General features: G+C 46.9%; 4 protein-coding genes across 8 annotated transcripts; 2 read left to right on the top strand and 2 right to left on the bottom strand.

The window, feature by feature from the left end:
- Positions 1 to 686: 686 nt before the first annotated feature.
- Positions 687 to 3,153, bottom strand: LOC111075530 (N-acetylglucosamine-1-phosphotransferase subunits alpha/beta). Its single transcript, XM_022368871.2, has 3 exons — positions 2,914 to 3,153; positions 1,446 to 2,857; positions 687 to 1,388 (listed from the first exon to the last, which is right to left on the bottom strand). The coding sequence occupies exons 1-3, from the start codon at positions 3,005 to 3,007 to the stop codon at positions 900 to 902; spliced, it is 1,995 nt and encodes a 664-aa protein (XP_022224563.2). The 5' UTR covers positions 3,008 to 3,153; the 3' UTR covers positions 687 to 899.
- A 714-nt stretch (positions 3,154 to 3,867) lies between these two features.
- Positions 3,868 to 7,351, top strand: LOC111075523 (E3 ubiquitin-protein ligase ZNF598). Its single transcript, XM_022368854.2, has 6 exons — positions 3,868 to 4,397; positions 4,461 to 4,606; positions 4,667 to 5,230; positions 5,299 to 6,532; positions 6,590 to 6,787; positions 6,861 to 7,351. Exons 1-6 carry the CDS (start codon positions 4,098 to 4,100, stop codon positions 7,056 to 7,058), a joined length of 2,640 nt encoding a protein of 879 aa, XP_022224546.2. The 5' UTR covers positions 3,868 to 4,097; the 3' UTR covers positions 7,059 to 7,351.
- An 815-nt stretch (positions 7,352 to 8,166) lies between these two features.
- LOC111075525 (cyclin-dependent kinase 4) lies at positions 8,167 to 13,844 on the top strand. 5 transcript variants are annotated; one of them, XM_022368857.2, is made up of 7 exons: positions 8,167 to 8,335; positions 9,460 to 9,654; positions 11,252 to 11,417; positions 12,468 to 12,603; positions 12,664 to 12,992; positions 13,049 to 13,184; positions 13,259 to 13,843. In XM_022368857.2, the coding sequence occupies exons 2-7, from the start codon at positions 9,552 to 9,554 to the stop codon at positions 13,340 to 13,342; spliced, it is 954 nt and encodes a 317-aa protein (XP_022224549.1). In that variant the 5' UTR covers positions 8,167 to 8,335; positions 9,460 to 9,551; the 3' UTR covers positions 13,343 to 13,843. The 5 variants fall into 5 exon arrangements, with proteins under 5 accessions (XP_022224549.1, XP_022224550.1, XP_022224551.1 ...); XM_022368858.2 differs by having other exon boundaries at positions 9,455 to 9,654; XM_022368859.2 differs by lacking the exon at positions 8,167 to 8,335 and adding an exon at positions 9,085 to 9,317.
- On the bottom strand, positions 13,830 to 15,946 carry LOC111075524 (dolichol kinase). Its single transcript, XM_022368855.2, has 4 exons — positions 15,557 to 15,946; positions 14,977 to 15,460; positions 14,266 to 14,917; positions 13,830 to 14,187 (listed from the first exon to the last, which is right to left on the bottom strand). Exons 1-4 carry the CDS (start codon positions 15,805 to 15,807, stop codon positions 13,970 to 13,972), a joined length of 1,605 nt encoding a protein of 534 aa, XP_022224547.2. The 5' UTR covers positions 15,808 to 15,946; the 3' UTR covers positions 13,830 to 13,969.
- Positions 15,947 to 17,362: the final 1,416 nt, after the last annotated feature.

Genomic DNA, 17,362 nt, shown 5'->3' with positions numbered 1-17,362 from the left:
TTTTTGAGGCGGGGGTAAAAGAAGATGTTCGATGCACAAAAAGCAAATCATCATCATATGGACAGGACACTGGCACTGGCACTAGCTCTGGGGAGCTTTCTTCTTGGCAACGCCCACAGACACAGACATGGATACACACGCACACACACACACACACACACACACACGAGCATAGAGACCCGTATCAGTCTGTCTGTCTGTCTGGACTCGCTCTAGTTCCGCCCACCGACTTCCGGGCCCGCAAAGTGCCAACTTGCTGCGGAGAGTCTCCGTTTTTTGTGGCTATAATTTCAACGGGAGCCAGCGCTTAATGTGCCGCAATGCCACGGAGTGGGTGGCGCATGTCCATAATTACAAACCACCCACCGAGTGGGCACCAAAAAAGTGATGACGTAGTTTGTGTGTGTTGTGTGTTTGTGCCACAACTGAATTGTTTGGCAACGCCCAGCGCTCAGCGTGCGCTCAAATTTTGCGGTAATCATCGACGCGCCAGGGGAGGAGATGCTAAGTGCTGGCAGCAATCTGGGACAGCAACTGGACAGCAGCCAAAGCAATAAACATAAAAAACTAATTTAATCTAGCGTTTCGAATTGGTGTGTCGTAGCAGCAAGCTTTTGCTGGGATCCATTTCGATCGACTGGAACGAAAGCTATCGGAAGAAGGCGCGGAAATTGAATATTGGTTTTTGGAATTTAGTGTTTATTTATTAAAGTTTGCTAGTTTGCTCGTTTACTAGCCGCACGGTAAGCCTCCATTTTGCGCTTAAACAACTAGAAAAAGTAGCCTTGCACTTGGCCTAAAACTAAATTTGACTATGATTGCATGCAGAAATGGCCAATATCTCAAAAAGTTACAACTTATCACATGACAAAAGAGAACTCCACGTCCGACTCGACAGTCTACAGTCGCTGTACACAGCGCCTCACAAACTTGGCCTTGTGCAGGCACATGAAGCGCAACAGGAAGATGATCAGGAGCAGGCTGACGCCGTAGCCCACGACGAGAACGGCGCGCTTTCGGCGCCGCCACCTCTGGTAGTCGCGCCAGGATTCGTAGCGATTGCGGAACTGTGGCGGCAGCTCGAACTTACTGCGACGCGGGAAAAAGGATAGATAAAAGTCCTCGAGAAGATGGCGCACCAGATCGTTGTCCTCCGTCCGCCTGGCATCCAGGTTGTCGTTGATGCAGTTAAACTTGCGCGGATTGCGACGCATCTTGTCCAGTGAATCCACAACCTCCGTGAGATTCGAGGTGAGCATCATGAAGTTGCTGTGCAAGGACCGCTTGGGACTGATGTTGTAGCGGTACCTGGAGCGCATCCCAAAGTTTGACGTGAGGGCCTCGGACAGCAGGGGGCAGCGAACGACCAGCTCCCGCGTAATAGTTGGCTGTAAAAGAACCTTGGAACAGTTAGTGGCTTTCTTCGAGTCATTCCAGTCACCTACCAGATTGGAGTCCTCGTAGCGCTCGTAGACCAACGTGGAGTGCACCACTGTATCGGGAGTGACGAACAGGCCCAAGGCTCGGGTGCAGTTTTGAACAACCTCCTCAAAGTAGTGCATCGCCGACCAGTCCAATGGCGGGGCATACATCCGGGTGAGGAATGTACGCACCTCCCGGTCCGACCAGGTGCCGGAAGCATCCGTGTCGAACTCGTCAAAGATCTCCTCCACGCTCAGCAGCTGCGTCTCGCTCATGAGGAAGGAGTAGTAGGCGAAGGCGTACTGCAGGTCTGTGGCCGAGCGGAAGCGCTGGTGTGCCGTGGCCAGGACCTGCTGCGGGAAGCGCTGCTGCATGGCCGCCACAATGTCGCGATCGAGCAGGAAGCCCACATGCGCCAGCACATGGCGAGCCTTGAAGCCATAGGCTCTATTCAGCAGCATGTTGGTGACAATCAGCGAGTGCGAATAGATGTCAGTGGAGGACTTGAAGTCCTCCTTGTGAAGCGCGTTACGCTGGCTCGTTGGCATCACTGTGCTGCCGTCCTCCAGATCGGGGTTGAGCGACATTAACTTGTCCTTGTTGAAGCGCTCCACAATGCGTCGCAGCTCGAGCAACGTGGAGACGTTTCGGTGCCGCATGACATCCTTGAAGTTCGAGGAGCTCTGCTTGATTAGCTTCTGCAAGCCCATTTGGGGGAATTTGTGTATTGGGGGCGGAGCTGCTTCCTCCTCGTGCGTCTCCTGGCTGTGCATGATGACGTGGGAGCCCTCTGGCTGCTCCGTATCGCTGCAATCGCCGCCATCGAACTGGCACGCATCGATGTTGCAATGGCGGTCACAGGCCCCATCTCCTATGTACGTCCAGGGACAGTCCAAGGCGCAGTCGGGCACCATCCAGGCCTGATAGACGCGCACACCCTCCGCCTCCGTATACAGATCTTCCGGAAAGAGCGGCGCCCCCAGGAATATATCGTCGTTTAAGTACAGAAATCTCTTGGACAGCGTCGGAATACGATGCAGGAATGTCTCGATGGCCGCACTAGAGAACGTCGGCAGCTGCGTCGGATCGGGTGCCAGCGCCTCGTGGGGAACCACTGTGACGCGCTCGTAGCTGAGATCCAGCCAGTTTGGTATCTGGCCATTGGTCACAATATACACGTGCCGAATCCAGCTGGCGTGCTTCTCCAGCGAGCGCAGAGAGTACCGCAGCTCGTTCTTATCGTCGAACCGCGAGGGATCATAGTTCGGGTCAAACTGCCTGATGGCCTCGATGAAGCTGGGATCCGAGCCGTTCACCCACGTGTATACCACGTCGATGGGCGTGCAGGGGGTGCTGTTGTCGCTTATCTCGTTGTCCTCGGATGAAGACATCAGACTGCCAGCCAGCCAGAGCATCAGGCACAGCCCCCCAACCACTGGTAGGAGAGAAAAGCAAAATTATTCCAGACGCCAAGTGCCCAGAGGTTCTTACCCGTCAGCAGCTGCAGCTTGCGGCGCGACTGCATCCTCAGATGCTCGATGGCGCGCCGCATCTTACGATGCCACGAACGGCGGCGCAGACGCATCCTCAAAGGTTTATAGTGCACATTTCATTGATGATTTCATGGTAAATGTTTAAATAAAAACAACACAACACACAAAATTGTTTGTTGTTGTCTCCGATTAACCGATTCACGATAGCTGGCGGCTATCGGTCAGCTGGCTGTTATATATCGATCATCATGGTATATTAACTGTTGGGATGGATTTTACCATATGTTGTGTGATAGGTAAAAAACATGTAAATCGAAGAGAAATTCAATATTAAATTTATGTTTCAAAGCAGCTTAGAACAACAAATTTAACATCAATTAAAGGAAATAAGGTATACAAAAGTCCATACGCATAGAAGAAACTCGGTTGACCAGCAACCATGACGTCACATTTAGTCAACATTTACGTTTTATGCTTTGGCCGTTTTTGTTTGAACCCTATTATGTAAAGAATCCAATGAAAATGAGTTCTGAAAACTAGCCGATCTTGTTCGAAATTGATGGAGAAATTGAATAAAATTATTTGTTTAGGGCTGAGAGGGCCAACTAGCTAGTAATATTAAACTGAATATCAAAATCATGGAACACGATTTCAATCAATAAAATATAACATTATCCCATTGTTGGCCAGGGGGGTTTTAATATTTCCACGAAATTAATGTAACTTTAACATATTTTACGCCTTGCAGGAGAAATATGTCGGTGGTCATTTTTGTTTTGTAAGAAAAGAGGAGGATGGAGCTACCAGGATCCTTTACAAACAGTATTATTTCCCGTTGTTTAACAAAGGGTGCTTAACTTATTAAGTAAAGGGGTGTTAGGTGGGTTAAGTCAATTGTATGGTATTTAAATGGTATTTCTCGAAACTGAAATGGTATTTATTTTTTGGACGGATGGTATTTTTTATCGTTGTCGTCGTGTTTCCTCGTGTTTGACGAAATATTAAATAAAATTGTTTTGAAAGGTTTTACTTGGTGTGTCGCATGCCCAAACGAAAGCTAGACTACTGTCGGCATCTGGAAATATCCGAGTTCACAGCCCACACCACCCATCAAAGTACCGTTTTTGGGTCGCAAGTCGAAGACCTTGGCAACAAGTAAACTGCCTCCCTCTTACCGACAAAATGCACAACTTTAAGCAGAAAGGTACGAACAGGGGCAACAACCAACATCAACGCCGACCAAGAGCCAGCACCAACCATGCTGGTGACGCAGCTGCTGCTGCTGTTTCAGTGGTGAAGCCCGCAGAGCTTACTCCACTGGACACGGGCAACGACGACAACGCTTGTGTGGTGTGCTTCAAGAACTTTGATATATACTCCATTGGAGATTGCGACCATCCGGTGTGCTATGAGTGCTCGACGCGAATGCGGGTGCTGTGCCAGCAAAACGAGTGTCCGATTTGTCGCCACGTTCTGTCCAAGGTAATCCCGTTTTGCATCCACACTCACGTTTCCCAGCTGAAATGAAGCACTGTCCCATTGAAGGTTCTGTTTACACTGGAGAAGCTGCCGTATCGAGAGCTGGAGGCAAATAGCCGCTCGGATTTCTACAGCAAAAAGTATCGCATTGGCTTCTGCACGGCCGAAATACAGCAAAAGTTCTTTCAGCTTCTCGATCATCCTTGCCCAAAGTAAGTACCTTTGCCTGCTCGAGATGACTGCCCCTTCTTTGACTGCTTTCACTTATGTAGGTGCGAGGCGCCTCCATATCGGACGTTTGCAGGACTTCGCAATCATGTGCGGAGTGAGCACAACTTGCATTACTGCGATCTGTGCGTGGAGACGCTGAAGATATTCACCTTCGAGCGACGCTGCTACACCCAGAGCGAACTGAGCTTGCATAATAACAAGGGCGACCCAGACAATCGCTCCCATCGCGGGCATCCGCTGTGCGAGTACTGCAAGAAGCGATACGTGGACAGGGATGAGCTGTTCCGACATTTGCGACGGGAGCACTACTTTTGTCACTTTTGCGACGCCGATGGCTGCAACGAGTTCTACAATGACTACACCGATCTGGCGGACCATTTCCGGCAGGAACACTTTCTCTGCGAGGAAGGAAAGTGCGCTACGGAGCAGTTCGTCGGAGCTTTTCGCAATGAGATTGAGTACAAAGCCCATGTGGCCAATATGCACGGCAAGACGCTGAACAAGCAGCAAGCCAAGCAGACACGCACTCTACAGCTTGAGATTACACTTGGTCCGCGCGGACGCAGCGGACAGAATGAGCAGGGCATTGCCAATATGAGATCGAGGTAAGTGGGTCGCGCCATGCACAACATACAACACGAAGGCTGTATATCTAAATCTTTTTGGCACTTAGAAATGACGAAAACCACGACTATTTGGATGATTTCCCATCGTCGAGTTCGCAACGCGGCCAGGCTGTCAGCATCGATGCTGGCAACGAGGAACAGTTTCCAACGCTGCGCGGCGCTGGTGCAGGTCCCAGCGTATCGTTGGTGAGGCCGCCGCCGCCTTCAATGCGCAATCTCAGCGGCAGCTCTGGACTGGCGCGCACCAAAGAGAACTTTCCAGCTCTTGGCGGGGGCAACAGTAGTGCCGTAGCTGCTGGTAGTAGCAGTCTAGCGGCTCGAGCCGCTCAGTCCCAAAATCCGGTGGCAGCTGTCTTCAAGAAGTCGGGGAGTGCTGCATCTGGTGCCAATCGGGCTGTTCAACCCAACAACGGAATGCTTTTGCATGTATCAAATCGTCCAGCGGCGACCAAGAAGCCAGCGACAGCGACACCCCAGTTCGATTTCCCCGCTCTGCCGCCGGGCAAAGGAAAAAAGAACACGCAGATGCGCAACTTGGAAGAGGATATGCTGCCTAGCAACTCTAACGTGTCGATGACGAATGTCTCGGCCAAGCACCGCCTTCTGGTCGATGACTACGTGTCGGTGGCCAATCCGAGCACCTATCACAAGCTCCAAATGGTTCAAAAGGAGGAGTCCGAAGCCAAGGCACGTGCGGAGGCAATGAAAAAGAATGCTCCAAAGCTAACATCAGACGAGTTTCCCACCCTGGGCCCATGTGCCAGCACCAGCAGGGCGGCCGCCGCCCCAAAGTCAAGCAACGGATCGGCGGCTCTAAATTGGTCCAAACCGACGTCGGAGAAAAAACAGCGAGAGTTGGAGAACCGCAAGGCGAAGGTGGCGCCCCCACCAGTGCTGCCGACCACCAGGATCGTGCCGAAGGCCAGCAACAACAACCTAGAGCCACAGGCAAATAAAAAGGATAAGAAACCAAAGGATAAGAAGAGGAATCAGGAAAACCAACCAAAGGGGGGCGGTCAACCCAAGCAGAAGGAGAAGAACAATAACAGCGAACAAAAGCCACCCCCCAATGGGAATGCATCAACTCCGTCGCGTTCTCCGCCTGGACTCGCTAGTGCCGGACCGCTCAAGCCGCCGCCTGGATTTATTTCCAATGTTACAGTTAACTCGGTGGCCAAGTTACCCAACAACCTGACATTCACCAGTTCGCTGGGCGAGTCCTATGACATTGTACCTAGCTATTCTTATACCGATCCACCAGATACCGCAGCCAGGAATCAGGTAAACATCTTACACATGTACATAAATGACCATACCAATTTTACTTTGTATATTTAGAATTTGGTCGACAAATTCAGAGAGATACTTAAGACGCCAGAGGCATTGAACGAATTTACATCGTTGTCATTCAAGTTTCGGGTTGGCTCCTGCAATGGTCAGGCCTACTATGAGCACTGCCAGTGCGCCATGCTAGATGCATTTCACGGCCTATTCCCGGAACTTCTGGTGCTGCTGCCCGACATAAACAAGCAACAGGTGACCATCGACTTAAATTATGAAACCATCCATCAGGCATGTAATCCACCATCATCTTCTCGTTGTTTTCCAGGAGCTGTATCTGGTGTACAAGCAGAATCTGAGCAAAATATCACCCGCCCAGCGCAAATCCCTACCCAGCTTAGAAGTGTGCGCGGTCTGCAAGCAAGTCCTTTTGGCTGTTGACTTGAGTACCCATCAGAATGCGCATGAACTATCGCAGAACTTTCCCAAGCTAGGGAGCGCATCCCCGAATCCGCAACGTCATTAAGAGGACAACAAAAGCTTTATCCTGTATATTTTAGTGTATATATTTGAATGGACCATCCAATCCACACGCCCCTGGAGTACACCCCACGTTGTATATGAAAATCAAAATTTAAAGTTAATCGTTCTACTATGATTTGGAACTTAAATTTGAATGTTTATGTGACGTTGAAAACGTTTCATAAACCCACAGTCCAGGCAGCAATGCGTTTTTAAATTTTAACTAAACTAGTGAGCTTGTGTGTCAAAAATACCCGCAACCAAATTCAGTGCAAATCAATAAAGTTGTAATTGTAATCAGCCCACATAAATTAGCTTATAAGCGGTTTTAGGATCGTATCGGATCTAATAAAATGGTAGCGTATGGGAAGTTGAGTGGGCGATAGCTTATCATTTAATCAATATTTTCCATTTATATTCCATGTTCCATTTCAAATTTAGCGCTTAGCTACGCCACGTAGCACTGCCATATCTAGAAAAAAATATGGTCAGCAACAAATGGTGTGACCGTGGCGTTTTGGTTCTCTGTTAAACATAACATTACTGTCCGTTATGAGTTTGAAATCAATCCAGTGTGCAAGAAATAAGTCTGTGCTTATTGTAGTTGGCACAACTTGTCTTATGTAATGCCATACAAGAATGTGTAAATACAATGCCATATTGTTGAAATTTTATCAAACAAAAAAAAAAGAATAAAAACGCCAAGTCGAACAACTCTGATATTAATAAACAGAACAAAATAGGTCTGAAAAGACGCACCTGAAAAAAGTAGTTCAGCTTTACGTCAAATCCCCTCGATATGACGTGCACTAATATGAGCGAAGTTGTACAGCTGCAGTAATGTTAAGTTTAACACATATTAACCATATTAACCGGTCTGACCATATTTTTTCTTGATATGGCAGCGCTACGTGGCGCAGCTAAAAAGTTAGCAGCACTGGCGTCCGTTTCTGTTTGTGTGTGTGAGCATTGAGAGAGAGAGAGCAAAACAATTCAATCGTGTTCAATTGTGTTCAATATTGAAAATTAGTAACAGCAAAAGAGAGAGGAACTAAGAGAGAATTCGTGTTCACTCACTAATCACTCACAATCAATATCACTCACAATCACAACCAAACGACTCGACTGAGTTGAAAAGACTCTTCCTCGCCAAGATCTTACGAATATTGTTAAATTGTTAAATCTATGTTTTAAGAAACTTAATTAAACTGCTGCATGGCCCCCACCTTGTATGTGTGCTGTGCTATGATCGCGGTTTATTAAATCGCGCTGATTAAAAAAGTAATGTCAAAAATTTCGCCGTACGGAAAAAATTGTTCAACAAAATTATTTTTATTCATTTATATATGTGTGTGTGTGTGTAGAGATCACGTCTGTTTTGGAGTGCGATCGGGCGTGTGTGTGTGTGTTGTTTGTGTGAGTCTCTTGACAAATAAAAACACATTTTTTAATATTTAACTAATATCTTACACACACATATAACACGACATTGACATTGAAAGTGTGTGTTAAACGCCAAAAATTGTTAGCTGCGGTATAACCAAAAAAAAAAAAAATAAATAAATTTACGATGCGCGGGCTCAAGGAAGAAAGTGCCTTCTTGTGTGCGGGGTGAAAAGTGCATTATCAGTTATCATTATAACTGTTTAACAATTTCTTGTTTTTAAGATTCCTTTCCTTAATCGTGTCCGCGATCCGTATACATGCGCATAAATTAGAGTACATGAGCAGTCGTCGTTTGCCAGTGTTGGTGTTCTTGGCTTCTGCTTTACTCTGCCTCTTTGCGTCTGTTTTGTTGCTTTTGCAGCTTTTGTTGTGTTATTGTTGCTTTTTGCCGTCTCGCGATTAGAATTAATTGACAAATGGAAAAAAATGTCGGTTTGGTTCGCTATTTCGGTGCGAAAAGCAACAACAGAAACATTAACTAGTTTGCTCTCCCTCTCTCTCTCTCTCTGTCTCTCTGGAGTAAAAGTAACAGGATGCAAAAGAGAGACAAGGCAGAAAGAGAGATAGACGGGAAGACAAAAAAGTGGCAGAGCAGGCAACAGTAACATGAATAAATCATAACTAAAGCTGAGTAAAGCCGCTCTCTCTCCGATCGCCTGAGCATAAAATATAAGCAATAAAACGGAAAACATTAACATTAGCCGGCACAGAACCCCCCCAGAGGTTCAATGACCTCTCAGCAGCGCCGGAGCGGAGGCGTCTGTTCATAGAACAAACTAGAGGCCGAGTATTTCGAGCCTATTAACACCTGTCACACGTATGTAGCTTTATCGCAAGTTTGGTTATGTTATCAGTGAAGAATCTTACTCCCCTTCCACCGTTGCGCCTTGTACACGCGGATATCAAGGATGCTATCGATAGTCTCACAAGTGCTTACATTTAATTTCCCACTAGTGCAGGCTCTGTCCAGCCCGTTATACATATGTGTGTGAAAGTTCGTGTCTCCACGTAAACCCAACCAAGAAGCCAAAGCAAAAATAAGCATATACAAATGTCTCAATCGCCCCAACACAAGCGCCAGAAGATGTCCCATGGAAGAAAATTTGGCGAAGGGGACCCGTTTAACTACGAAGAGCTCAACATCATTGGAACAGGTATGTACGCAAAGCGGATTTCGTCTGCTGGAGACCGTTGGGATAGGTCGGGTTGGATACGATGCGAAGAAAGAATCCAGTTGATGGCTAGTTAATGCTGTTGTTGTTGGTGGCTACACTAGGCGAGTGTGTAGTGTAGGCTGATTCTAACTATTTCTCCCCATAAATATCGATTTTACGAGCTATGGATGATTCGTTGTGTGACTAATTTTTCGTGAAAAAACCGCAGCACAGGGGAAATACTTATACCTAGAGTCTGGAGTCTCGTAGTACTTCCCACATTGAGAATCATTGGGGTGAATCTCTCATTTCCTTGCATACTTTTCAGGTTCATTAACAGGGTCCACGTGGTTCCTGGTCCGTAAATCTGTACCGATCTCTTGAGTCCCAGTTCGATGCTCGGTCAAGGGGGCTGCCACACAAATTTTGGGGTACATTGGGAAATTTTTTCGGTATATTAACTTGAATCAATTACGTCACCGAGCCGCGAATTAAGCTGGTGAATGTTAATGATGGATATTGGTAATGGTTTTGTGGTCTGGAGGTGGGCAGCGTACGCCTTAAGCGGAGCGTAAAAGAAAACGGTTGCTCAGTCGGAACCCCCTGCACCTACGTGCTCCCCTCCCCTGGGCCTTAATATTGTAAGACTTTTAATATTTCCATTTCATCTGTTGTGTGTACGTCATACACATGTCTATACATTTGTACATGTACAAGCTTTTTCGCATTCATTCAATTATTGCTCCTCTTCTTCGCATTCGCTTTCGCTCTCCAACCTTTCGGCTTAGTTGTTGTTGTTGTTTTGATTTTGTGCAAAATGTTGCTTTTTTTCGACAAAATCAAGAAAGAAGCCGACGGCAGCCCCCCAAAAACGAGTCGAATAGTCGAAGTTGAATGCGAAGTCGAGAATGAACTGTTGTTTGGAGCTTGGCTTGGCCTTGGTGCTTGGCCCCAAGGTGCATTAGTATAGGGTGAAGCGTATGGGCGACTATTGTGGAGCGATCTCACCTTGAATTAAGACGCTTTGCGCTTGATTCCTTGAGCAGCAAGGTGGACGGCACACGCTCCTCTCCCCACCCCTCCCCTCTCTCGCTCTATCTATTTACTCTTTTTCTGGCTGTCTCTGCGGAATATCTGATATGTCTGATGCCATCAATGTCAACGAAAATAACTTGTGCCATGTCCCACGCATGCCTCTGTCTGGTCTGGGGTGATAAATTTCCGGTGACAAAATATGTATTTTCCTTCGCATTTGAATCGATATAGAACCTCTGTTTCTCTTTTCTGCTATCTCTGCTACCTGCTTTCGTCATCTTCCCTCAACCTCAACCTCGAGCGGCAATCGAAATGGGACGTGTTGGTGGTTTATCGCGAATCAGCCGGTTCTTTTTTCTACTTGCTTATCAACACAGCTGACTACTCTCTCTTTCTCTCTCCCCCTCCCATCCATGCGAAATTTGGTAATTTCACTTGTTCTTATCTGGCCTTGGCGTTGCCTTTGTTTTTGTTTTTACATTTGCTTTTGTTTGATTAACATTTAACATTTCCATTTGAATGTATGCACGCTGTTCTCAATTTGCGAATTTCACTCTTGCAGGCGCCTATGGGACTGTATACAGGGCCCGGGACACAATTACGGGCAACATTGTGGCCCTGAAGAAGGTCCGCATCGCCCTCAACGAGAACGGAGTGCCAATGTCCACGCTGCGGGAGATCTCCCTGCTGAAGCAGCTCAATGCCAGCGATCACGCCAACATTGTCAAGTGAGTATGGCGACCGTTATCACAGCCCATTGGCAATGAGGCCGACCGGCCGGGTGGCGCCCCAACTATTTGCCAACTAATTTTCGCAGGGGCGAGCCGGAGCAGCTGATTACAGCCAGAGACAATGTCAGAGCGGATTGTGTGGGTGGGTGGGTCGTGTCGTGTCGTTCACTGTTTATCTAGCCTCCATACTCGTCTCGCTTGCTGCATGCATGCAATGCAATGCTGTGGGTGGTGTAATGGGGAAAGGAATGGGGGCACACACAGAAAGACAGAGAGAGAAAGAGAGCCAAGCTGCTACAATGTTGTACGCCGACGCCCCCTCTCCCACTCTGTCTGCCTGTCTGTCACTGTCAAGCAGTGTGGCGCCGACTGTAACGGCTCGGTTCTCTTCTGTTGAGATAACGTATGCCGCAGCAGTGAGCAGAATACTCTCTCACACTCAACGGATATCGTACAAAATATATATAACATAGACGTGTACTATATGTATGTACAATATAATTCGCTCAGATACGGTAAAACGATCCAGAGAGGGAGAACACTCAAACAAGTTGTTTCTGTTGTTTGATATCGAACGTGTTGTTTAGCCGCAAAATCAGAAACAAATGCCAGACAAGACACAGATTGAGTAAACAATTTAAATTGAAGAATTTTAATTCATTTTACGTAAAATTTGTGAAAAACTCTTAAAATGCTTGCAAAATCCAGAAAATCTGGTAAAATCTAATGTGTACTATAAAAAATGTTAGCCCTCAAAACAAAGAGACGAAAACTGTTGTCTAACATTATGTTATATGTTAGTCTCTCTTAAACACCTACGGTGCTTAATCACTCAAAGTCTCTCTCATAATCACTCTCTTGATCGCACATGTGTCTGTGTGGAGTGAGATTTATTTTAGTCCGAGAATTGCCCGCAGTATGGCCACTGGCGCCACATGGCATTTTATTCGGTCTCAGGTCTGTAACGCAGATATCTAGCAAAATATTTTCTCGCTCTCTCACATACACATGTATAGAGCTCATTTCTGATTTCCCCTTTTCTTGCAGACTGTTCGAAGTATGCCAGTTTCTGGAGCGCGACGGGCAACTGATGATTCTCTTGGTCTTTGAGCACCTGGAGCAGGATTTGTCCGACCTCATCGAGCGTCTGCCCAAATCGGGCATGTCCCCCACCACAATCCAGGTGAGTGCGCATAGTAGCTTCACAATTCAAACTCTGGAACTAACCGATCCTATCTGGCAGCGTCTGTCGCGTGAGCTCCTAACCGGCGTGGACTTTCTGCACTCGCATCGCATCATCCACCGCGATCTGAAGCCGCAGAATCTGCTGGTCTCCGCGCAGGGCCGTCTGAAGATAGCCGATTTTGGCCTGGCAAAGACATACGACTCCGACATGAAGCTCACATCGGTGGTGGTTACGCTCTGGTACCGCTCTCCCGAGGTGCTGCTTGCCCAGCCCTACAACAGTTCCGTGGACCTCTGGAGTGCCGCCTGCATCATCTTTGAGATGTTCAACCGGAAGGCTCTGTTCCCGGGCACATCGGAGAAGAACCAGCTGGATCGGATATTCGAGTGAGTGAAGAATCGAAATATGTAGCTAGTTTATATATAAATCTCTCACCCTATAGGTTGACGGGACGACCCACAGATCAGCAGTGGCCCAAAACCATCTCTGTGACACGGGAACATTTCCCCCACCGCCTTCCCAAGCGGCCACGTGACTTTTGTCCCAACCTGTGCGAGTGCTCCGACGACCTGTTGAATGTACGTTTGTGTGTTGCTCTCTCCTTGTCGATGCACTGACTAATCTATGTCCTCTGCTTGTGTCCTTTATCCAGCAAATGCTCTCGTACGACATAACTATGCGCCCATCGGCCCTGGTTTGTCTAGAGCACGAGTACTTCACGCAGGAGCCGCTTTAAGGCAGGGCCGCCGATTGGTACGATGGACAGAGCTCCCAGACGTGGTCGGGTGGAGTTCGTACCCATTGGATGGCCGCAACCAGTGTTTTGTTCTTGTCATAATGTTCCTTTAAATGCAGTCCAGCATGTCGTTCATTTTCCAGTCTAGGTACAGCTCCTGCAGCAGAGCACCAGAATGAATAAAATACCTTAAAATGTTTGTAGTCGTAAGTTAAGTGTAAAATGTGCGCTGTAGATAGCCGCTAAATCCCTAAATGTGAAACGATTCTCGGGGAAGATCAGTCCCCAATCGAAATGTGATACAACAAGTTCAGGAATACATTATACAATTTCAAAATTTTGTACAGCAACAGAAATCTATATTTTTGTGTGTATATGCACAAATATGTTTGTACATATCTAAATATACAAACATACATACATATATGCATTGATACATAATTTGTTATAGATCGTAAGGAACATAAATAAAAGTACAGCCCCTCTATTCGGGCTGTTGAGTATATTATATCAAAGAAACTTTCTGAATTCAGAAACAAAATTCTACAATATTATTGCTAATAGACACCGATGAATATTTATTGGATTCACTTGGGAGTAATGAATGCAGTCACACGGAGATCAGAATCAGGCCAGTCCGACGAGTATATAGAAGACTAGGGGCAGCACCAGATTGTCCACCTGATCGGTGAAGGCCTCCACCAAAGCCGAGTTGATGGCCGCGAAAATGGTGGCGAACCACTTGGCCTGGGTCATGGCCAGCAGACCAGTCGCCTCCAGCAGCCAGACGGACAGTAGGATGGACACCACGAAGGCGATGGTGCCCTCCAGGGAGCGCGAGGAATCTGCAAGAGAAGGAAACGTTTCATCAGTCAGGATAAAGTTCAATGGGAATCTCCGGCCACTGTCACACCACCACTCACTTCCCCACATGTTGCGTCCCAGCTTGGAGCCCACCACACTGGCCGCGGTGTCGCCCACGCCCACCGCCAAGATGCCCGAGAGCAGGAGCAGAGTATCGTTTTTGGAGCAGGGGCAGGGAGTCAGCCAGAGGGGCATGGAGCATCCAATCAGCAGGCAGAACGGGGTCAGCGCCAGAGCACCAGCATCCTTTTCATCCCGGAACGAGTGGAAAGCTTCGGTCAGCCTGTCGGAAAATGGTGGAATCTGCAGCAGACGCACCAGCTCCAGGACCACAAAGGACGCCAAAGCTATGCCCGTGGCTAAGTACAGCAGAGCGCACTGGAAGAGCACTCCTGGAACGAAGACGAGCACGATCAGCAGGTGGAATATCTTACGGACTCGAGTGTTGGCCTGAACCGAGTGGCGCAGCTGCCAGGTGACGGTGGCGCCGGTGAGGAGAACGAGCACCAGGTAGAAGCCGATGATCTGGAGTCGCTTGGGGTCCCGGAAGATGAACTGGAGCAGAGCCACAATAGGCAGAGGACTGGTGACGGGGGCACAGGTGGCTGCCAATATAAGGAGGCCCATCAACAGGTAGAAGGGAATGGGCCCGCGCAGCCGTGGCACCACGATAACGAGCAGGCAGAGAATGAGCAGCCACATCAAAGCGTTCTGTGAAAGTTTTGGTTCTGATTAGAAGGGGATGATCAGATGATCGTTCGATCACCCACCAGCATTATAAGATTAAGTCGGTCAAAGTCTGTGAGGGTCTTGGCATCCGCGGAGCATAGGTCGTAGAGCCGGTAAACGACGCTCACCACGAACAGCATCAGACCTTGGAACAGAATGGAGGCCTCGCCGTAGGTGAAGCAGCGCGCGAATCCCCGCATCATGCAGACGTAGAAATGCTGGTAGCCAGCCATCATCAGGAAGCCCGCGACCACGGCAAACAGCCATGAGGTGCCCAGACAGAGGCCAAATCCGATGGTGGTGAATGTTCCCGGCAGCAGGCTGATGATGCACTTGGCCAGTATGCTCGTGTCTGCGAAGAAGTATACGAAGAAGCAGAGCGTCTCCACGCACATCCCAGTGGCTGTCACCGTCAACATCAGGTGGAGATGGACCTGCTCCTGGCAGGGCGGAGCGTTTAGAAAGCGCGACGCCAAGGCCAGCGGCATCAGGAAGCACATCCACCCGCCACTCGAGGCCCAAGGTCTGTTGGGGCGATTGGCGATAAGATATGATTAGGTAGCGTCATAATCACACTCGACTGGGGACTTTGCACCCGCGGCAGAGGCAGGCTTGACTCACCTGGGCAACATGACATTGTCTCGCTTGGCGTTGGGGTCGAGTGGGGTCCTGCTACTGTGGTGTCTATCCTGTTCGCAGTCGCTGGAGTTGCTCTCCGTTGTGGCGCCGGAGGAGAGATCCGAGTCGGAATGTTCGGTTTCGCTTATTGAGCGTCGCATTGTGGAATTATTTTTGTCTCGGTTTAAAACATGCCAACTTCTTGTGTGGTAAACTTTTTCCTGGACGCAAGGCCGTTTAACAAACATTTGCATCCCAGTACCACCCCCTCAGACTGTTAACATTGCCTTAACATTATGTTAACTCAGTTGTTTATTTTCTTTTTTAAATCAAGGGCACCCGTTTTTGTCCACAGGGTGCATGTGATTAAAAAAAAGAGTATATTTTCAAATGTGAGTTGCTGTGCTAGCTAGTAGAGCTGTCAAACGATTGATAGTTGAGCCATCGATAGATTTTGAATATTTGAAAAAAAACAATCGATACTATCGTGATAGTATCGGGCTCAAATAATTATTAATTTTTTTTTTTTTATATTTACTGGTTACTAAATAGAGCGGGGTTAAGCTATTTTCTTCTCGGTTTTTGAGGTTCCAGTCACACTCGACAAAACAAATCAAGTGAAATATATATATTTCTCCATATATAAATATACTTTTGAAAATGACCGCCAAATACTGACATTTTTCGGTCTCAATTCGTGGTGGTTTTTCAAAATTTGCTTTACGTTTTATGCTTTGGCCGTTTTAGTTTGAACCATATTATGTAAAGAATTAAATGAAAAGGAGTTCTGAAAACTGGCCAATCCAACTAGAGCCATCGATAGCTTTAAATGTTTTGAAAAAAACAATCGATCATGATATCAATCTATCAATCTATCATGACAGTATCGGGCTAAAAAAATTATTAATTATTAATTTTTTTTTTTTGTTATTTACTGGTTACTGGTTCTCGGTTTCTGAGGTCACTCGACAAAATAAATCAAGTTATTTTTCCAAATATCAAGACACATTTCAAATTGACCGCCAAACTCAATTTAGCGCACCACAAATACTGACATTTTTCGCTCAATTCTTTTCGTGAGTGCTCTCTTTTCAGTGGAGAAAAGAGTTCTTTCCTTGTTGAGACTTTCCCCTCATTTTCGTGGTGTGGCAGCATGCTCTGAAACTTTTCCCATCCAAAATCAAACCCTGTATCTTACGGGAACGCGTATGGAATAAAGATTCATTGTTTCGTCATTCCATACGCGTTCCCGTATGATACATTTGATTTGTATGGGAAAAATTGCAGCAACATGGGGAAATGAATTAGCAGCATTGTTGTGCAACTTTGGCACGGAATGAGCAACAATCTGCATACCTTGGGAAAATGGATATTATGGACTTGAGATATTGTTTGTAATTTCAGGCTAGGATAAAATCATAAATAATGTTTCAATGGAGCTTGGAACAAAACATTTAACACCAATTAAAAGAAATAAGGTATACAAAAGTACATACGCATAGAAGATACTTGGTTGACCAGCAACACTGACGTCACATTTAGTCAACATTACGTTTTATGCTTTGGCCGTTTTTGTTTGAACCTTAATATGTAAACAATCCAATGAAAAAGAGTTCTAAAAACTAACCAATCCTGAACAAAATGTATGTATCTATCGTATAAAATTATTTGTTTACGGCTGAGAGGGCCAACTATCTAGTAATATTAAACTGAATATCAAAATTGACGAATTTCATTTCACAAAATATCACGGTATGGCAGCCCGCAGCAACTACGAATTGCACGAGTCTGGCAGCGCCACAAAACGAC

Source organism: Drosophila obscura, unplaced genomic scaffold (genome assembly GCF_018151105.1).
Source record: "Drosophila obscura isolate BZ-5 IFL unplaced genomic scaffold, ASM1815110v1 contig_17, whole genome shotgun sequence".
In the NCBI taxonomy this organism is placed as follows: Eukaryota; Metazoa; Arthropoda; class Insecta; order Diptera; family Drosophilidae; genus Drosophila; species Drosophila obscura.
The sequence above is the reverse complement of the archived record's forward strand: the minus strand, read 5'-3'. Positions and strand labels throughout refer to the sequence as shown.

Coding starts and splice junctions, on each gene's coding strand:
- LOC111075530 (XM_022368871.2), bottom strand. CDS start 3,007: ATGCGTCTGCGCCGCCGTTCGTGGCATCGTAAGATGCGGCGCGCCATC. Junction 2,858..2,913: donor CAAGCTGCAGCTGCTGACGG/GTAAGAACCTCT, acceptor CTCTCCTACCAG/TGGTTGGGGGGCTGTGCCTG. Junction 1,389..1,445: donor GCTACGAGGACTCCAATCTG/GTAGGTGACTGG, acceptor GTTCTTTTACAG/CCAACTATTACGCGGGAGCT.
- LOC111075525 (XM_022368857.2), top strand. CDS start 9,552: ATGTCTCAATCGCCCCAACACAAGCGCCAGAAGATGTCCCATGGAAGA. Junction 9,655..11,251: donor GCTCAACATCATTGGAACAG/GTATGTACGCAA, acceptor TCACTCTTGCAG/GCGCCTATGGGACTGTATAC. Junction 13,185..13,258: donor GCTCCGACGACCTGTTGAAT/GTACGTTTGTGT, acceptor TCCTTTATCCAG/CAAATGCTCTCGTACGACAT.
- LOC111075524 (XM_022368855.2), bottom strand. CDS start 15,807: ATGCAAATGTTTGTTAAACGGCCTTGCGTCCAGGAAAAAGTTTACCAC. Junction 15,461..15,556: donor GACAATGTCATGTTGCCCAG/GTGAGTCAAGCC, acceptor TCGCCCCAACAG/ACCTTGGGCCTCGAGTGGCG. Junction 14,188..14,265: donor GGGACGCAACATGTGGGGAA/GTGAGTGGTGGT, acceptor CTTCTCTTGCAG/ATTCCTCGCGCTCCCTGGAG.
- LOC111075523 (XM_022368854.2), top strand. CDS start 4,098: ATGCACAACTTTAAGCAGAAAGGTACGAACAGGGGCAACAACCAACAT. Junction 4,607..4,666: donor CTCGATCATCCTTGCCCAAA/GTAAGTACCTTT, acceptor TCACTTATGTAG/GTGCGAGGCGCCTCCATATC. Junction 6,788..6,860: donor CCGACATAAACAAGCAACAG/GTGACCATCGAC, acceptor GTTGTTTTCCAG/GAGCTGTATCTGGTGTACAA.